This window comes from Crinia signifera, chromosome 7 (assembly GCF_055691185.1).
Source record: "Crinia signifera chromosome 7, ASM5569118v1, whole genome shotgun sequence".
Taxonomy (NCBI): Eukaryota; Metazoa; Chordata; class Amphibia; order Anura; family Myobatrachidae; genus Crinia; species Crinia signifera.
The window spans coordinates 145,687,171-145,708,137 of record NC_139223.1 but is presented as its reverse complement, the minus strand read 5'-3'; the positions used below and the strand labels follow the sequence as shown (position 1 = coordinate 145,708,137).

The 20,967-nt window shown below is 41.6% G+C and overlaps 1 protein-coding gene across 4 annotated transcripts in view; it reads right to left on the bottom strand.

Moving 5' to 3' along the window:
- Window positions 1-20,967, bottom strand: part of LOC146020645 (sodium channel protein type 2 subunit alpha-like) — a 233,277-nt gene that overhangs the window by 113,181 nt on the left and 99,129 nt on the right. For all 4 annotated transcript variants that reach the window (XM_083153906.1, XM_083153905.1, XM_083153909.1 and 1 more), the window contains exons 3-4: window positions 13,427-13,745; window positions 5,360-5,477 (exon numbers count right to left, since the gene is read on the bottom strand). In XM_083153906.1, the coding sequence (XP_083010032.1) occupies window positions 5,360-5,477; window positions 13,427-13,693 (385 nt within the window). In that variant the 5' untranslated portion in view covers window positions 13,694-13,745. The remainder of the gene's footprint in view (window positions 1-5,359; window positions 5,478-13,426; window positions 13,746-20,967) is intronic.

The window sequence follows — 20,967 nt, the reverse complement described above, 5'->3', positions numbered from 1 at the left end:
GACAGCAGTTCTTCATCCTAGCATTAAATACACTCTCGGCGAATCCCAGTGAAAACCACGTTGAAATACACCAGCGTATTGCAGCAAACATGAAACGGAGAACTGGCCAGTTCTTTCGGCGAACAGTGAACATGAATAGGGTGAATCATATTTTCAGTAAAAAAGATTCACCACAAGGAGTGAAAACAGCCCATTCGCCGATAAAAACGGTGAATCGGGAGCATTGAATATTGCCCATAGAGTGCACTTCCCTTCCTAGTGGTTAAAAAGATGACAGGGGTATAGCTAAACAACAGAAAAAACTTTGATGTACAGTATAACTAGCAGTAACCATACGAATTACAATTTGCAGTATTCACATATTTGTTAATTTTATGGGGTAAAGTTTATCTCACAATTTCGGTATTCATCTACGGCTCGTCAGCTGCAGAGTATATTGGCCCATCTGGAGCTCATTTGCCTCCTGCAGGGCATTGATGCTCATGGGTGATTGGAAATCTGAAGACGAAAGCGCTTGTATAGATAACTATCTATTGATTGTCTTCTCTTGACAAATAAAAGTTAGATTAAAGGGAGAAGAGTGGAAGTCAAATGAACGATTCCTTTTAAATGGGGAAGTAATCATGCATGTAATTGGATGATTGTAAATGAAGATCCAAGTGAAATGTTCGGACTTATATTGCAGTCTCACTGAGGGGTATAAAACAGATATATCAATGCAATTTTACAGACACAGCAGGTGTCAGTGAGAACTACTTTGTAAAAATAAAAGATCACATCAGACACTTTGAATTTCAAGGTCAATACATTTATTAAAGGGTAAGGTGCATCAAGGGATGATAAAAGTGCTTATAGATGTGTATATTGATACAAACCTACTCACATCCCTTTCAGCTGGGATTGTTACAGGACTGAGGTCTCCTCTCTCCACTCCATCAGAGTAAAGCATAGGTCCACCACTGACCCCCCTATTCCTTTGGTTATCGGTATATGACATACAGAGGTGGGAATCTACGTTCTGATGACAGAATTAGAATGAATGTAGGAAATGTTGACTCCATTCATTCAGTTTTAGTCACATAACTGGTACAATCTGTGAGTCACAAATATAGTCAATGATGGCATAGGACATTCAATGATAATGCAGGGATAGTCTATTTCAGGGATGGGGAACCCTCCAGCTGTTGCTGAACTACACATCCCAGTATGCACTGCTACAGTTTTGCTATTTGGCCATGCTAAAACTGTAGCAAAGCATTCTGGGATGTGTAGTTCAACAACAGCTGGGGACCGAAGGTTCCCCACCCCTGGTCTATTTGGTGGAACTAGAGTTGGGTATCACTATATACATCAGGCTATAAAAGTAGTATGGAGCAAACTGTGTGGACACTAAGGGGTAGAATTTAGTAAACTGTGGGTTTATAGAAGTAGAGATGATGCCCATAGCAACCAATCAGATTCTAGCTATTATCTCCTAGAAGGTGCTAGATACATGATTCGTAGAATCTGATTGGTTGCTATGGGCAACAGCTGCACTTTTAGGAATCCCTACTTTAGTAAATATAGCCCTATGGGTGCAGTTTAATTTACAATGATGTGCCAGTCTGTGTACATCACGCCCATGGAAACGCCGGGCATACCACTGCGAATGCAGGCCGATTTAATGCCTGCCAAATGATGTCAGCATCTGCCCTGAATTCGGCAATCTCGGTTTAAAATAAAAGTCAGTTTAAACCAGGGGTGGGCAATAAGCGGACCTCCAGCTGTTGATAAACTACAAATCCCAGCATGTATTGCATCAGTTGCAGCATGGCCAAATAGCAAAACTAAGGCAAGGCATGCTGGTATGTGTAGTTCTACAATTGCTTATTGCCCAGCCCTCTAGACTGACTTTTATTATAGAACGCAGGAGAAATCATTCGAATGATTTCTCCTCCTTGCTGCCGCATGCGAGGGGATGTCTTAACGTACACACCTCCTTGCATGCTAGCGAGGGGATTCTGGCTGCGGGGGGGGGGGGGGGGGAGGTACTGGGCGCTTGGCGAGGCTTTGCTTACCTGTTCACTAGGCTGCGAGTATATGCAGCCTAGTAACCAAGTCTGAATCAGACACTAGTACCCCTTTCACATCACACCTAATTACCGGGTTCCTGCCCGTTTGCTTGCCGGTTTGACCCGGTAATTGGTGCGATGTGTAAGGGGTTACCGGTTACAGCAAACCGGTAGCAACATTGCGATTTCAACCGGTTAAAAAGAAGAGTTCTTAGCTGTTTGTTGCCGTGTTGCTTTGCGGTGTGAACGGGTTAATCGAGTCGAGTGACCCGTTTCCCGTTCACACTATGGAGGAGGCATCGCTTGGAGGAGTGCCAGCTATAAGCGCTGCTTTCTTCCTGGCCCAGATGACGCTCCACCGCGCCCCCCCATTGAAGTCAGCGAATCAGCAATATTGTCGGTTCGCTGATGCAATGTGAACAGACCGCACAGGCAGGTCACACCGGGACTGGACCATTAGAAAGTCCCAGTGCAACCCTGCATTTGTGGTCTACAAGTGGCATGTTGCCTGTTTGAGTGTAGTGGTAGAATTGTGGATGTTGGACCCTTGTACATGTAGTCTGCAATGAGTTCGTCCCCAAACCAATCAGAAATCAAGATAAATGAAAGGGTCAGTTCTACTGTTCAGTTGCTGTATTTGTGTTTGCATGTTTCCCCAATGTTAATGCGGTTCACAGTTGTGTAGTGTAATAGCTGTGACCTCTGTGCAGGTTATGCTAAACAGAATGTACTGTGTTACTAATCTGCCATTATGTGATTTATTATTCACACACGCACCACACAGATATCTTATACATTGCTTCATAATTGAAGTCTTTTGAATCTTACATTCGCCTTTCTGATAGACCTGACAACATTACCAGCGGTAACTCGGTCCCAGAATAGTCCTTTCCCCTGGGCATTGTGACAACTTGCCATTCATATTACAGTACAATGAATTGCTGCACAAAGCCTGAAAAAAGTATCATCACAATGGAATATGTCAGTTTGCATAACCCGCCGTGTCAGCTTCTGCGCTGAGTCTGTGCCATAGCCTGTACATCTTTTTTTATTTGGCAGATCATATCTGCAGAGGAGAATTCTGTGATACTTACACTATTTATCTATATTTAATACAAGTTACTCAACATATAAATCACAGGAGTTGAATCTGCACTTTGAAACTATATTCAGTTTTGGCAGCTACATGGATATGAGAGTTGAGAGTTGGTAACCTCCCATTATGTTGTCAACAGAGACAACTAATCTACATTATCTTGGGGTACAGGTTGTTAGATCGACAGTAAAAAGGTTGACTACTATTAGACGACATGGTCAGAGGTTTCACATGGAAAAAGGTCAACATACATCGACATGGACACTGTATAAGTGTGCTGCGTCCCCTAGCAAAGGCTCGCTGCTCACCATGCTTGGGGCACGGTGCCTCAATGCGCTTAGCACAATATTTAATTGTCCCTCTATGCCGACTACGATGGTAAATTATGAACAAGTCGTTATTTTTATTTTTTTAATCATAAAAAACTCATGTCGATCTTTTCCATGATGACCCTTTGCATGTCGGCTTTTTTTGTGTCTACTTTTTAACATGTCGACCTAATGCATGTCAACCCTTTTCATGTGTCAGCCTTTTGACTGTAGACCCTGTCAACCAAATGACCGCATCCCTTATCTTGCACCCTATGCCTTTTAAATGAATCATACAAAACACCACTTGGTCGACATTCTGAAAGGTCGACAGGGGTCTAGGTCGACATGGGACAAGTTTGACAGGTCATTAGGTCGACACAAGCATTACGCCAACATGCTCTAGGTCGACATGGGGATTTTCACTGTTTATCTAAGCCGACATGTGCCGACAGGTGGTATTTCATGCCCTACCATCCACTAGGGCATGGTGGGAAAATAAAATAGTGTGTTGAGAGTATGCAAAGCACCGTTCCCGAAGCCTTGCGAGGAGACGCAGTGCACTTTAACCTTTGTCCATGTGGATTTTGTCGACATTCGGGGTAAAAAACCTGTGAAAAACCCCATGCCGACCTTTTGACTCAACCTACACCATGTCAACCTAATGCTTGTGTCGACCTAATGACCTGTCGACCTTGTCTCATATCGACCTAGACCCCTGTCGACCTTTCAGTATGTCGACCTAGTGGTGTCAACCTAATGACTGACGGCCATCTTTAGGTTGACCATATGATCCATACCCGTACTGCATAATACGTCACAGACCCATAGTGTGAACACACACAGAACGCGTCCGGCACATGCACTCTGCGACATAAGGCGCACTTATTTAATATATACCTATTCCATTATGTATGCGTACATAATGCAGGCATGGGTGTGATTTCTGCAAGCTAGCCTGTCATTTTTTAAAGCAGCAATAGTTTATTAGGTAAAAATAGACTAGTTTTGTCTTTTAAATCATTGCAGCTTTAAAAATACAGCCCCAAGTTGCAGCCATACATTCAAACTGCAGACTGCATCTAATACCCCTTTTCCATCTGCAAGCTGGGTCGCACCAGGGATTTTGTACCCGACTACAGCCTGAGTGCGACCCGGCTTGTAAACCCATTCACACTAGATTCCCCACCTGGCATAATGCCGGGCGGGTGACATCATCGGGAGGTGGGGTTGAGGAGGAGCTGGGAGATGAGAGCATCTCCCAGCGCAGGATTTTGCACTGTAGTGAACGGGACCTGGGTCGCATCGACCCCAGTTACCCGTTTACACTACACAGTGACCCAGGTTGAACCCATGTTCAACTCTGATTGCTACCTGGGTAGAAATGCCGACCTGGGTTATTTCTATAGGGAGCATTTCCACCTGCCTAAAATCCCAGGTTTTGCGCGCTCCCATGCAAAAACCCGGGATATTTAGGCTAGTGGAAAAGGGGTATAAATAAGGGCCTTTTGAACAATGACAAAAAGATCTAAAGCTTCCTCTCCTGATGTTATACTGTAGTAACCTGAGCTGACCCAAACATCTGACTCTTCCAGCAGCAGCAGCAGCAGCATCACTACTGACTTGGTTCATTAGTTACATTACATTGCATGACAGAGTTACTTCCAAGTGTGCGGAGAGATTCTAGTAGATGGTCGAGAACAGTCTTTCCCACCTCTCACCTGGTAACAAACAAACGGCTTAGCGGATATTAACTTCAGACCCCGAGCACCTCTTCCTGAATGATTTATATCTTTCACTAATCTTAAGCAAGACGAATAAGCAAACATCAGTATATGTGAAACGCTTGATACAAAACTGAATTCATACTGAAACATTATTTTGTAATTATTGTAAAGGATATGAATGTACCAAAACCTTAATAGCTACTTTTCTAAGAGGGTTGAAAGGAGTTAAAATGTACAAGGCAGACGTGGCACTGAAGCGGAAGATTGCCTTCCCTCTGTTCAATACTATAAAAGTCTGTAAAATAAAAGAGAAATAAGCGATTAGTGAAAAGCAACAACAAAAATTCTGAACATTCTGTGGCTGATGCAATATGAGGATCAAATGGAAAACAGGAGCAAATAATGGCGCAATGTACAACCTGGCAAAACCAATTTGAAGTTGGGAAAGGGTTAGCCCTAGATTAATTTATTTATTATTACCAGTTACAGTATTTATATAGTGCACACATATTCCGCAGCGGAGAATATTTGAACATTCACATAAGTCCCTGCCCCAGTAGAGCTTACAATCTATATTCCTTACACGCACACACACAAACATTCTAGGGTTAATTTTGTTGGGAGCCAATTAACCGAGCAGTATATTATTGGACTGTGGGAGGAAACTGGAGTACCCGGAGGAAACCCACGCAAGCATGGGGAGAATATACAAACTGCACAGTTAGGGCCATGGTGGGAATCAAACCCATGACTTCAGTCCTGTGAGGCAGTAATGCTAACCATTACACCATCCGTGCTGCCCCAAAATTAATTGTAAATGTTAAGCGAGAAAACACATGAGTGGTTTCAACCATTACTCAGCTTTGCGCAGGAAAGACCTTTTCATCTATACCTACAGTGGACATAGCAATTACTCTCAACGCCCACTCTGGATAAAGTTGCACTTCAGGTTAATCAGCACCAGCAACTGGGAGGCATGAGATGCCGCAAACCATGGTAACCTGGAAGGTATTTTTTACTACTGTCTGGCCAGACATAATAATTGGATGCTTATATCTGTCAGTCTAATTATACATCTGACCACTGGAAAATATCCATATTAATCCTGCTTTATACAGCTACTAACATAATCTAAAAGGGACTATCAATTACTAACAACTAATAGCCAAATGCACGGCGACACAGGACGGTACCTTAATAATAACTGATATGGACAAATCAGAATAAGCCACTGTTTGCCCATGTGATTACCAACATTCAATATCATCTAATTCCATCGATATTTGTTGCTGTGCAATATGGTATTATGAATTATTCATGTATTTATTTTGTTTATACTCTGTGTTTCTATTTTTATTTTGTATTTCCCTTTTTTTTATATATATATAGCTGTAAAAGAAAGCCTCATATGAAAGGGTTTTATGTTTTATTTTTCTTAATTATTAAATGTCTTTATTGATTAATTAAGTCAAGCCCATGCGCAGTTTCGGCTTTTGTCTCTTCTGTATTTATTAGCATGCAAAATATAAATCCTTGGCACACTTATAGCATTGCACCATTTCCATGAGAAAAGTGTTCCTCTATGTTTACTTTTATTTGCTCCGGAGAATCTGGCCCCTGTGCCAATAATTAGTAATAGGAGGTATTATTTATTGCTAACATAGATCCCCTATAGCAGGCATGTCCAAACTATGGCCCTCCAGCTGTTGTGAAACTACAAGTCCCATCATGCCTTGCAACAGTTTTGCTATTAGAAAATGCTAAATCTATTGCAAGGCATGCTGGGATGTGTAGTTTCACAACAAATGGAGGGCCATAGTTTGAACATGCCTGCCCTATAGTGACAGTTACTAAGGGTTCTATGTACTAAGCCATGTAGAGAGATAAAGTGAATAGAGAGAAAGTGCCATGGCCTGCTCTAAATCTCTCTGCACTTGTTACATCTACCCACCTGCAGTGCAACATGGTTTTGCCCAGTTGTGTGCTTGTTCCTTTGCTCACAAACCTGAATCAGGCCCTATATGCACAGATATTTGCAATCTGTATGACCCACCATGGGCCCAAAATGCCTGAAAATTTGTATACAGCAGCTGTACAAAAATATGCAAATGTCGCTGCCATCTGGATTTGTATTAAGACCCCAAATAGCACCTTTGCAAATCAGAATATAGACAACATAGACTAATCTTTGCCCTTAATGGGGCTTTCTCAAGGTCAGAGCTCTGAAGTGGAGCTGCACTTTCTCACGGACTGGCACTTACAGCAGAGTACCTGCAGCATAGCGCTATTTGGTACCATCAAGTGCGCCCGCGCATTGGAGGTGAGAGCTTCACATCACTGTTGCCCCTCTACACATAGTGGGACCCTCCACAAATCGGAATGTCGTCCGACCACGTTGACGTTAACGGGTCGGACCTGCGGCAGTGGTTGAGACACGCTCACCGCAATTCGCTTTGTTTCATATTAGCGGTGTCCACATTCTAATTATAGACACCAGCACAAATCAATCACCATATCCAGGATAGATAAATATCACTACAGTAAGACATCCTGGATAATACCATCAGGGGAAGTAACTTTGAGAAGTTAAACTGAAATAGTTTTATCGATTCATCGATCTATATGTAAAAATAACAGAATGACTGATATAGGTATGTAGTGGGTTAAACATTCGAGGCTGTGATGACCTTAGTGAAGCATGTGACTCAGCATCCAATAAGGATGCAGGGATGGCAAAGTTAGCTGAGGATATGAGTTTCAGAAAGAAACTTTTTTGGCTGATGGGTGGATGTTTCTTGCATTGGCTGTTTGGCTGGAAAGAACGCCAGGTTAATTGATTTAAGGTCTTCGTTAAAGGATGATTCGTTGTATATAGGTTTTTTTTGGTGCGCTCACCTTCGTTGACTAATGGCCTTCGCTGGATCGCCTGGTCGGGGACAGTGACACCACCCGGACTGGTGGGCAGTCAATGTAGAAGGCTGAGCGGTTATCGCTTGTTGTTAGGATATTTGTTGACTAGGTAAGATAGTTATGGGTGGCGCTTGAATAATAGCTGTTCTTTCTTGCCCACCATTAATTACATTAATCAGTAAATTAATTTAAAGTTATTTAATAAATACAGCTAACACTTTCTGCCAAACCTAAGTCTCCAAGTCATTATTTCAGGTTTAAGTTAAGATAAGTTGAGTGATAATTATTATGCACACACAAGGTCACACATCAGTTGCCAGGATGTTTAACCCTATTGACATTTTGCTTTTGTGTATATATATATATATATATATATATATATATATATATATATATATATATATATATATAACTAATTTGTGATCCACATCACAGTTTCATCCTTATACCTGTATTTCTGGCAGTCATACATTCAGAGGAAAGTCCAGAAAGAGAGCAACGTGTCCTTCCTAGAGAGGGTCAGGTTTGAAGGTATGAAAGTTGGTCCTCAGGACCCCACACAGTGCATGAAATTATTAGCTCCAACTGTGGATCTTTTGAAATGTGTCAGTGAGTAATGAATACAACTGTGCACCTGCCGGGTGACCTGGAAAACGTGAACTGTGTGGGATCCTAAGGACGAGTTTGAGAACCACTGGAGTAGATTGTATGCTGAGGACAAATTTCAGGTCATATTGGTGACCCAGTTTCTCTTTCAAAACATTATCAGCGCCCTCTGTCAATGGGTATTTGTTCTTCTGAACTGACACATGCAGAGATTCCCATGTGAACATGCTCCAGCCATTAAACTCTGACTTGGTCGGGATGCGGTCATTTGGTCTACTGCATTATGGTAGAAAGTCATTAGGTCGAATCCATTAGGTCGACGTGCTAAAAGGTCGACATGACTCTAGGTCGACATGGGAAAAGGTCGACATGATTCTAGCTCGAAAGGTCATTAGTTCGACAGGTCATTAGTTCGACAAGGTCATTAGTTCGACATTGTCTATGTCGACATTCACAAGGTCGACATGGAGTTTTTCACTGTTTTTTGAGCCAACATGTGCCGACAGGTGGTATTTCATGCCCTACCATCCACTAGGGCGTGGTGGGAGAATAAAATAGTGTGCCGAGCGTAGCGAGGCACCGTGCCCGACGCATCGCGAGCGCAGCGAGCGATGCGAGGGGATGCAGTGCACTTTAAACTGTGTCCATGTCGACTGTGTTGACATTCAGGTAAAAAAACAGTGAAAAACCCCCATGTCGACCTTGTGAATGTCGACATAGACAATGTCGAACTAATGACCTTGTCGAACTAATGACCTGTCGAACTAATGACCTTTCGACCTAGAATCATGTCGACCTTTTCCCATGTCGACCTAGAATCATGTCGACCTTTTAGCATGTCGACCTAATGGATTCGACCTAATGACTTTCTACCATAATGCAATAGACCAAATGATCCCAACCCACTTGGTCATATCTGGAAGTCCAGTGTTTCTGCAGATATCAAATCTACATTTGGATACTAATAAGAATCTTTATTTCAGGAGCAATGCTGGAGATGATAACTGAAGGAGTCCCCTGCATTAAGGTTATTAATGCATTGTGTTAAAAACCATGTAAAATATACATGAACATAAAACCTGCTCAGCATTCCCTTCATGTAACATACATTGCATTTCGTGCATTATCTGCAAATCCCCCCCCCCCCACAAAGGCTTCCGCAATGTTTAAAAATCATCTTAATAGAAATCTGTGAGCATTAAACAGAACATTGGACAGCTCCTTTAACAACAACTTTTGGCAAACCGTCACAACGGAGTGGAATTATGCAATAGATTTGAATTTTCCCGACTCTCCAGTCACGACTATATTCATGACATGAACTTTGGTAGGCATTTGCGGATTTTGGCATAATTTGCAGGCACATAAACAGAGATTGTGTAACAGCAGATTGTTCTTTGGCTTTCTATGAAACTGGCCGAGCATGTACTGTGCTGCTAACATGCTCGTCATTGAGCTATATAATGATTACAGAGTCACAGCGAGTCCCAATTAAGTCAATTGCTGATGGAAAGGTCAACAAGATTAATGATCAATTATGGACACATGTTGACCAAGGTAATTGTGTAAATGAGACTTGTTTGTGGCTGGAGGGCACCTAAATTATTATGGTTTGTTCACTGTGAAACTCTTGCAGTTACATAATTTAATATACTGTAAAGAGTTTATCATAGTTAAACCATAAACCTTCAAGTGACCAAACAATTGGCAATATAGGAATAAAAAATCCATTGCATAACAGTTTAGTGTTCACTGGTAGTTTCACCGCAATAATACAATAACACAAGGTATAGACACACGTAGAAATGTACAGACTACAGTGTATTCTACATGGACATTGCAAGTCACCGAGGAGTAAAAGGGACCATTCCAAGACCAATTCATTTTATATGATGATATTTCGGACCTTGAAATGTCCTTAAACATGAGATTTTACTAAGACATGTAATTTACACATGTGATGTGTATTTTACTTCACATGTGATGTTAATATGGGCAACCAATCAGAATCTACTTCTTATTTATTTAGCAACCTCTAGAACAGATGTGTCCAAACTATGGCCCTCCAGCTGTTGTGAAACGACAAGTCCCATCATGCCTTGCCACAGTTATGCTCTTAGGGAATGCTAAAATTATGGCAACAGGTAGAGATAGGGTGACCAACTCATCCCTTTAATCCGGGACACATATTAATTACACAGGTTCCGTGGCAGTTTAAAACCAGGTGAAATAGAGTCTTGAGGTGTGGCAGTTTAAAACCAGGTGAAAGCCAGCCACAGAACCTGTGTAATTAATATGTGTCCCGAATTAAAGTTGGTCACACTAGGTAGAGAGCCGCAGTTTGGACATGCCTGCTCTAGAAGATAGTAGAGAGGATCTGATTTATTGCCCATAGCAACATCACATGTGAAGTAAAATACACATCTCATTAAATTTCCCCCTTTGAGGATTATTCTGATTTCATTGCTTCCCCATGCGTTCATGATGTTTAGCGTCTGTGCATGCATGTGCAAACACTTGGTGCAAGCAGGCATGCCAAACTGCTTGTTTGCCATCTCGTTCCCGTCTAGCAGTGCATGCGTGGGTGAGGGGTCGCGCACATGGGAATGCCCAGCATTTCATGGGAGTTTCCATGAAAAATGGAGGGCGTTCATATTTCAATGCACCCAAGGCGTAGGTGTGGGGGGCAGGCAGCTAACGTCAGCGGATGTAAGCTGTCTGCCCGTGTACAGTGTGCCCGCAGACCTAAGACACCACAGAGGCCTGCAAAAGCTTGCAAAATCATTCTATGGTCGGCGATATTTACGGACATTTTTAATCTGTCCCTGTCTGAGTAAACTGTTCCTGCATGTTTTAAGAGTACTACCATTATCCTGATGCCAAAAAGCTCTAGGCCGATGTTGAGCCCGTTCCTTTATTCTATTTTTACATCTGATTGCAAACCGGTTCACAATTCTAATATTATTATCAAGTTTGCCGATGATACAATGGTGATAGGCCTCATTAATAATAATGATGAGATGGCATATAGGGAAGAGATACAGCACTTGGCTGAATGGTGTAGTGCCAACATTCTCTTTCTTAATGCTAGTAAGATGAAGTACAGATCAGTTGGACAAATGTTGATTGTGTCCCTAGTTTTAAATTTCTAGGTACCTATATCTCTGAGGACCTGGCATGGTCCATAAATATTAAGTGTCTTATAAAGAAGGCTCATCAACACCTTTATTTTCTTAGGATACTAAATAGACAACAATTGCCGTTGCGTATACTGCTAAACTTTCATCGCTGTGCAATTGAAAGCATTGTGACGAATTGTATCTCGGTTTGGTATGGGAATTGTATGTCTGTGGAGCGGAAGTCATTTCAGAGGGTAATTACATTGGCACAACGGATAATAGGTACTTCTCTTCCAGCCGCTAATGATATCTAGAGGAAGCGATGTTTACGTAGGGTGCATAGTATCCTAAAGGATAGGACTCATCCGGCAAACGGACAGTTTGTGTTATTGCCTTCAGGTAGGCGTTTTAGGTGTATTAGGAGTAGGACCAAGAGGATGAGGAACAGTTTTTTTCTATGGCCATATAGGTTAGGAAGGAGGGTTAACCTGATCTAGGTTTTATTGTGTTTACTGTATTTTGGATGTATGCAAAACTTGAATTTTGTTGCCCTAATGTTTAGGGTGATGACAATAAAGTTGAATCTAATCTAATCTAATCTTCTGGGTTTTAGGGTTGTAATTAGTTCAAAGCTGACATACAGAAACATTATTCGCCAGTGATCAACATCACCGCTATGTGCACCTCTGAATCAGGCCCTCTAAGATTATCAGACCAAGCAGCAGTAAACCACCTGATGGGCCCGATTATTGCACAATTACCATCTGATCTAAGCACAGATTGGCTCCAAGGTAAACAGAATGTGGTTCCCCTGTCAAAGTTGAAACTAGCAACAGGCAATGATAAGCTTGGCTGGCCTTATTATCAATAGGGTCACACAAAGCATTTGGCAAGCAAAAAATATATCAACGAATTGTGTTTATTCTCTCAGAGATCTTTAAACGAAGATAGCGACACAGCAATGGATAGGATGATTATTTAGCATTATGGACTTTTATAACGAAGTTAGTATTGTGCAACGGGGCTCTATGGGATACATTTACTAAGATGGAAGTTCTATTGAAGTTGGGATGTTGCCAATGTCAACCATACAGATTATTTCTATTATCTTCAAGAAGGTACCAAAATAAGTAAGAAGTACAATCTGATTGGTTGCTACATCCCATCTTTAATAGAACTCCCATCTTAGTAAATTTACCCCTAGAAGAACCATTAGCCATGTTGGCATTTGCTGGTCAAACATAACCAGCTTTGGGATTCTGTTATTCTCTGAGTTGCATGTATGTGGTAGGGAACCCTGTCTCCGACAGTCTCTGACAGATCTCTTATACCTAGCACAGGGCTGTTGCAATCGTAGATATTAATGACTGTGGTGGTACTGTAAAATCCATGGGAGACATGAGTTTTCCGCATGCACATTGCATGCATTAGTTGCACAGATACTTGCATTAATATAAGGTAGTAAACCAGGCTTCTACAACTGTGCTCAGCTACAGCCACTTTGTTTGCCACTCAGTAGAAGCCCCATTATGTGCCACCGTTCATACCCTGCGGAATTCTCTTCAATACAGTAAATGTCTGAAACTTCATCCTGAAAAGGAGGACTTACTTTTTGAGTCATATAATAAGGATCTAGGTCCTCCATTGGTTCTGACACCATTCCTGCAGGTATATCACCGTATATAAATGGCAAACTTTTCCCCGCTTCCAAGTCACTGCTTGGCTTAGGGCCATTCTCATCATCGTCATTGTTGTGGTCTTGTTTTGGTTTCTTTGCTTTTTCCTCTGCAATGCGCTTCTCGATAGCAGTAAGAGACTCCCTGGTAAAGTAGCGTAAGCTGTCGGGTCCTGGTGGTACAAGTCGTGCCTGCGCCATCTTTTCATCCTGCACCTTTTATTTACTGCTTAGCCCCCTTCATGATGGAATTCTGAAAAGATAAGTAAATGCAATGTCAATTTATGTAAGACCAGTAAGAACTAAGGTTGCATCTGTTGGTCAAACACACTTTCTTAAAAGTAAATTGGAATTAAGTTTTCTTAAATTGTATCCAAATGGTAGAAAAAAAATTAATCAACTCAAAGAATGAAAACATTACATTTAAGACTTTATAGAGAAAACACTGAATAATGTAATGTACCCATTAACAACATAAAGTACATAAACCATAGACATCAGATGCACATTACAATTCCAAATTTGTAGACTATTGGTTGGTAAAATAAAAAATGTATTAGGAGATCATTTGAAAGGGGACCGAGATTTCAACACTTATTCAAAGATAGTTTGTGAAGGGGCCCCTAAATTTTGACTGTCTAGGGGCCTCTACAGGATTAAATCCAGCACTGCATCAAATTAGTACTTTTTGGATCAACTTACTTGAATACAAATTGTGACTGACTAAATAACCATCAAAAATAATTAGTCTTACTGCCACTCACTTTGCCCCTTTCATGTGCCTTATATTAACTTATCACGCTAATTACACTCATTCCTCAACTAATACCTCTCGAATGACAAAAATGGGCATTGGGCACTTGGCCACGCCCCTATGTCAGAGACCATGCCTGCCGGCACTAAAGCTCCACCTCTTTTTGGACCAGCCACACCTTCTGTGTGGCTGGTCCCAATTTACAATACGTGACTCTTGGGAGGTATGCATATTGTATACACTTCATTAATGCAGGATTTACCAATTAGTGGTGGTGGAGGGGGATTACTAGTAGGCCCTATGATTGTATTCCCTATGTGGGCCCTTTATGCCCCAGTGTGAGACCGATTTCAACACCTGCCCTAGCGCTAAAACTTTGTCAGGGCATGCTGGCATGAGTAGTTCCACAGCCGTTCCAGTCTCATTGCCTACCCCAGTTACAACACTGCTACATACTTTTGAGGCGGAATCACCTTTTATTTCAGAATTTACAGAAGCCATTAGTTTTGGTTTGCTAAAATAAATTTGGAAACGTACAACCAAATCCGTCCAATGATATTTTCTTTGAAGCAAGTACAATAACCTGGCTCATAAAAAAATGAGGCCACACACTTCCATTACCAATGCACACACCTTCGGCACGTTGAAAGGTATACTGTGCTGCACCAAGTGTCAGGGGGCAAAGAGGTGCCCCTGAGAGAGAAATGCATACATATCAATGGTTCCCAAACTGTGCTCCAAGGCTCCCTGGGGTGCCTCGGAGTACTTGCAGGGGTGCCTCAGGTTGGTGGTCCAGAAACAATTTAAATTATTTATAGTGATATATTGAAATAGGCAAAATCAGTGCTTGTGGCTTCTAATTATAAATTATGTGGGTAATCAGAAGCAAATTATTTTCTTCACCACATAACTGGACCGACGGATACAATTTAATCACAACATATTTAAATTTTATATTTTTTTCAGAAATTCTCAGTAACAAACTCTCGGCCTAGGGGTGCCGTGAAAATATATTCTTATACTGTAGGGGTGCCATGATTCAAAAAAATTGGGAACCACTGATACAGATCGAAAAAAATATATAGAGAGAGAAATGTATGATAGATGCAGAAATATACAGAGAAATATATAGCTATAGAGAAATGTATAGATAATAGAGATAGATAGATGGATAGATGGATGGATAGATAGATATATAGCTAGAGAAATGCATAGACAAAAATGTATAGATAAATAAATAGATGGAGGGCTACAGGAATACACAGACAGAGACTGTATAGATATAAATATAACACAGGCTTTTCATGTGGTATATATGTATGTGTATGTGTGCGTGTGTGTGTGTATGTATATATATATATATATATATATATATATATATATCCCCTGCAGTTACCCACTGACCAAGTTTATACTGCCTTTACTCTGTGATTTGACAGTGTAATATTCCCCCATGCAGTTTGCGGCCAGTAATGACAAGTGCAAGGGGGCCCCCCTGTCTAAAGTGCCCCGGGCCCCCCGAAGGCTTAGTCTGGCACTGACCCCTGGAATAATATGACAGGTTTAGCAGCATCCCTGGACTGATTCTGCACACTTAGCATAACCCCTGGACTGATACGGCACACAGGGCAGTACCCCTGGAATTATATGGCACACTTAGTAGCACCCCTGGTTTGATACAGCACACTTAACTGCACCCCTAGAGTGACACAGCACTCTAAGTAGCACCCCTGGACTGATACAACACACTTAGCAGCACCCCTGGAATTATATGGCACACTTGGCAGTACCCTTGGAATTTTATGGCACTGCTGTATAACTTTGAGTCCCAGCATGCACTGCAGATTGCCAAAAATATAACGAGTTGTATACAGCACATTAATATACCCTATAAGCATAACGTACTGCTTCCTGATAGCATGTCTTCTATGTGTTTTCCTTTAAATTCACAGTAATTTAACATTCCCAGATTGCTTAGTTAATTTCCAACCCTATTTTCTACAGTTGTGCATTTTGATAAATTTTTATATAAGAATGCAGTTCTAGAACAGAATATTTGCTCCAAATAGCATTTCCAGTGCTGTCGCACAGATTCACAGGTTCCAACGCCCTGCAGCAGCTGCCTTCATGCATATGTTAATAGACCTCACTCACTGCTCAGTAACTTTATGTTCAAAAAAAAAATTACAATCAGACCATGCTTGAGAAGCACACACACACACACACACACACACACACACACACACAAACACACCTTTCAGTCATAACGGGTCCGTCTTACAAGCTTGTACAAAGCCTCTCTATAAAATGATGTGTTGCACATGACATTTATACATACTTGCCTACCTGACCCTCTCCATGCGGGAGAAAATGCTCTGCTCCTGGACTTCCCTGGTAATGAATGATTGCCATCACCTGTGTTGAAACACCTTTACCTAGCTCCCCACAGGTGATGGCAATCATACATTACCAGGGCAGCCCAGGAGCAGAGCATTTTCTCCCGCATGGAGAGGGTCAGGTAGGCAAGTATGCATTTAAAATAGAGCTAATAAGAGCTTTAAAATCATGAAAATCGGTGGTACCAAAAACCTGCAAAAATAATTTTGTATGCAGCATATTTTTAAGCAGGGGTTGATCTTTTTGTTTTTTTCCCGTAATTTTATCTAATTTGCTCTACTTTATACATGTAGGAAACGCCATTGGTGATGGCAGATCTACTGTTGGCAGTAGCTCCTGTCATCCATTCGCAATGAATGGAGCATGCGCATGCAGCCTGGCATTCCATAGAAGCGCTGCGATACATGTACCCATTGCGATAAAGCTGAAAATGGACACATCTGTACCAATTTCACCATCTAATATGCCTGGACACAGGAATTGGTTGTGATGTCATTGTTGGCAAGTAATGAGTAGACATATGGGTCAATTGGTGAGTTGCCCGTACACATAGGCATTACAGAATTCACAGACGTAGCAGCTGAACACACAATCTGATGCACTTAGTGACATCTCTATTGTTCATCACTGGTACAAATGATATATAATTTAGTGTCTATGGGAGATTTTCATGCAAACTCATCATAATGATCATAATGAACTAGTGTGGGGGTGCCAATGCGATCCCACTTGCACTGAGAACTTTGTTGCGGATTGATTAACAGGAAGTGGGCATTTGGAGGTGTGAACTGGAAGTCAAACGATGATGAAAGTATCATTTAATGGGGCAAGTTATAAGTATATGTCCTCATACATCCTTGCTGCAGTCATGCCAAGCAGCCCCCTTGGCACGCTAGGTCACTCGAGAATCCTCTAATGGCGTTCTGTGTCTTTTTTGCAGAAATTGCATCTTAGCTGCAATGCAATGTGACTAGGGCACAGAAGTAGACTATGCTGATTAATTTGATATATGAAATTAAAGTTGGTAAGTATGGTATATAATGGCTTTAGGCTTTAATTTAGAACAGTGCAAGTTTTCCAACTTTCTCCATTGGAGCACAAGTGTATTCTTTACTGACTGACACACTTTACAAAATACAGATATGGTACTAATTATTTCACTTGTAATTATTTGAGGAGACATGGAAAACATGCACCATCACGGATATCTAAGCACTGGAGTTGGGAAACAGTGATCTAGATATTCAGCCTTGTATATAATAAAGATCATTAAAAATCTATGTTTCGGCTGCCAAGTGTAGCCTTCTTCAGGGCAAGTGCCTTTGTCTTCTCAGTGGAATGGTCATGTCCTGAAGAAGGCTGTGCTTGGCAGCCGAAATGTCGTTTTTTAATGTTATGGATCAATAAAATGGATTTTTAACCTACTAGGACCCTGGTGAGTGCACCTTTAGAGAGAAATTGGATATATGTTTGTACTGTATGTATATATTAGACTAATGGCAAGGTCACGGACCAGTCCAAGAACATGCTCATTGAGGTGTTTATGCTTATTTTTGCCTCACTAGCATTGGACTATAATTAAAGATGCAAGTTTATTGCAGTATGATTGCAATTGCAAAAGCTGGATGCATTGACATCTAGGAACAGATGGTGAAAATAAGAAAGATTGGGAAGGATGAACAGTGATGGGTATCATCAGCATAAAGATGGTAAGGTAAATCAGAAGCTGATAAGGTTATCAAGTGATGAAGTGCATAGTTCTAAGTAAATGGGGTTTGGGGGGAGAATGGACCTGAGGCACCACTGATGGAAGCTGGAGTCGGTATATGGAGGAGGTAGATGTTATGACAGAGGAGAATTGGTTGGAGGGATAGGATGATGACCAAGAAAGGATTCTACGTCTAAAAACATGTACATGAAGGAACAGAGAATATGAGGCTCGACCACAATATCAAAGGCTGCTAAAAGGTCAAAAAGGATTAATGTCAAAGGCTGTTGAGAAGTCAAAAAGGATGAATAGATAAGTGACATCTCTATGATGTTGATGGTGTGAAAGCCAGATTGTAGAGGTTCAATGTGGGGGAAAGAAATGTGGTATTTCCGGTATAGATAATCCTCTGGCTTGTATTAGTGGTGGAAGTAAAGAAAGATTTAGCAGTAATATAATAGAGAGAAAGGGACAAGAGAGGGTTTTTGAGAATGGAGGCACATGACCATGTTTGAATCCAGTGAAAATCAGAAGTTCAGGTGGGCTTGGTTTCTAGGAAACTGAGCAAATACATCTCTCGAAATAACCCATAGCTCTCTCAAGGTACCCTTGCCTATCATGTCAGTTTGGCTGTATCTAACTTATGAATTAGTAAGGCAATTAAGGTGTAACAATAAACACATGTAATAAACTATAGCTTTCATTTCCTTCTCTGTGCTGTGTATTTTCCGGTTGATCCAGAAATAATCCAGCACTTCGAATCAGTGTAAAATGGGTAAACTGTAAGTCTATCTACCTGGTGTTTCTACAGCAATACTTTCTGCTGGTGTATACATAGGATGCGGCTAGCATCTCAGTGAATGGGATTCATTGCAGTAAAAGTACCGACACCGGCATCCCAACTAGCGAGCAGAAGACCAATGCTGGGATCCCAACATTTATTGAGGATATCGACATCAGAATCCCTACTTCCAACATCCCAATCAGAAGTATGCAGGGCAGGTCAGCATTAGGCCGGTGAAGGGAGGGTTAGGTTTAGGCACAGGGGAGGAACTTAGGGTTACTCTGTTGTGGGGGGTGATATTGGGATGGTTAATTACATTCAGAAGAATCTTAGTACAGGAAGTTAAATGTAAATTTACATTCACAGGCCCTTGTTAGTTTCTTTGATGTACTGGTCTGTCCACACAGAAATAAGAAGCTTTATTGGAATAATAATGAACTATGGAAGTCCAGAGCAGATTGTCAGTACATTTAATATGCTAAACTCAGCAGGAAGAGCCACATTGTCCCACAGGACCTATAGAATGCAAGGTCTTTTGTCTTTCGGTAATTATGCCAAATATATATTGAGATGCCTACATTTTTTCCTACTTTAGATAAGGCACATCACATTATGCAGGTAGGTCTCTAATAAGCATCGTTCTCAAGGTATGAAGTATCTAGGCCAATCCCATCTCACAATGTATCATATGTAGTGCCAATTTGTAGCTAAAATAGAAGAGTAATATAGGCACCCCATATTGTAGATGAACATATCACATGTGAAAACAAAACCGCATGGATGTCTGTGTTTCGGAACCTGTGCAATTGGAGATATAAATAATACACTGTTATAAATCAGGGTTGCCTACTTTTAAAGTCTCCTCTCCGGGAGCGGCCCGGAGAAGAGACTGTCAGCAGCACTTCGGGGGTGGGGCCTGATGTAGATGTCATCAAGCCCCGCCCCCCATTAGGCAAATCCCGCAATTCACAGGTCTTCGAGGAGGGAGTGGGGCTAAATGACGCGATCTTTAGCCCCACCACCTCCCCCGAAAAGCCACGAATCACGGGAAATGAACCCTGCAGTGGGGGAGATGTGGGGGGCCCGCCAGTATCTGGGAGGGCTGCCCACCTTTCCAAAATCGAGAGTGTTATCCTAGACTGTGTGGATGTGGAAATTACTAAGCCTTGTGTGCAACTGTCACAAAGGTGTTTTGGAGACCTGTGACCCACCTTTTTTAATGTTATTATAGCTGCTGGCAGCTGAGTTGGTGAATTACTGCTACCTGACCAATAGATAGAACAAAGGGTCCTTCCAAACAAGTCAGGGATAAAGGGTCTGATTCAGCTAGGCTCAGACGGAGCCAAAATTGGACCTCTTTTTCAATGGTGAGGTTGTGCGCATGCGAGTCACATGACGTAAGTGCCCACCCAATTTTCGGTCATCTCCATCCAGGATAAAAGTTAGTCTAGACTGACTTTTATTTACTAACAGGTAAAAAAATAATTCAATGGTCGGCGATAATGGAATGCTTTCTCTAGCGCTCTCAGATCTGAGACAACACTGTGGGTTCTCAGATTTACGAGCACCATGTGTGAGGACAGGGCAGGCATCTAACATCCGGTGATGTTAGCTGCCCGTCCCCTGCACCTGCATCACTGGGGCATTACCATGGGATCTAACTCTCTCTGCACATGTTAAATATGCCCCACCTGCAGTGCACATGGTTTTCCCCATCAGAGAAAGAATTTGCTCTTGTAAGTGAACCAGAATCAGGACCCTAGCCTCAAAATGCCAGAGATCCTGAGAGGCTTTGTTTAAGTAAGCCACCAGGTCCCATGCAACTTTGCTAG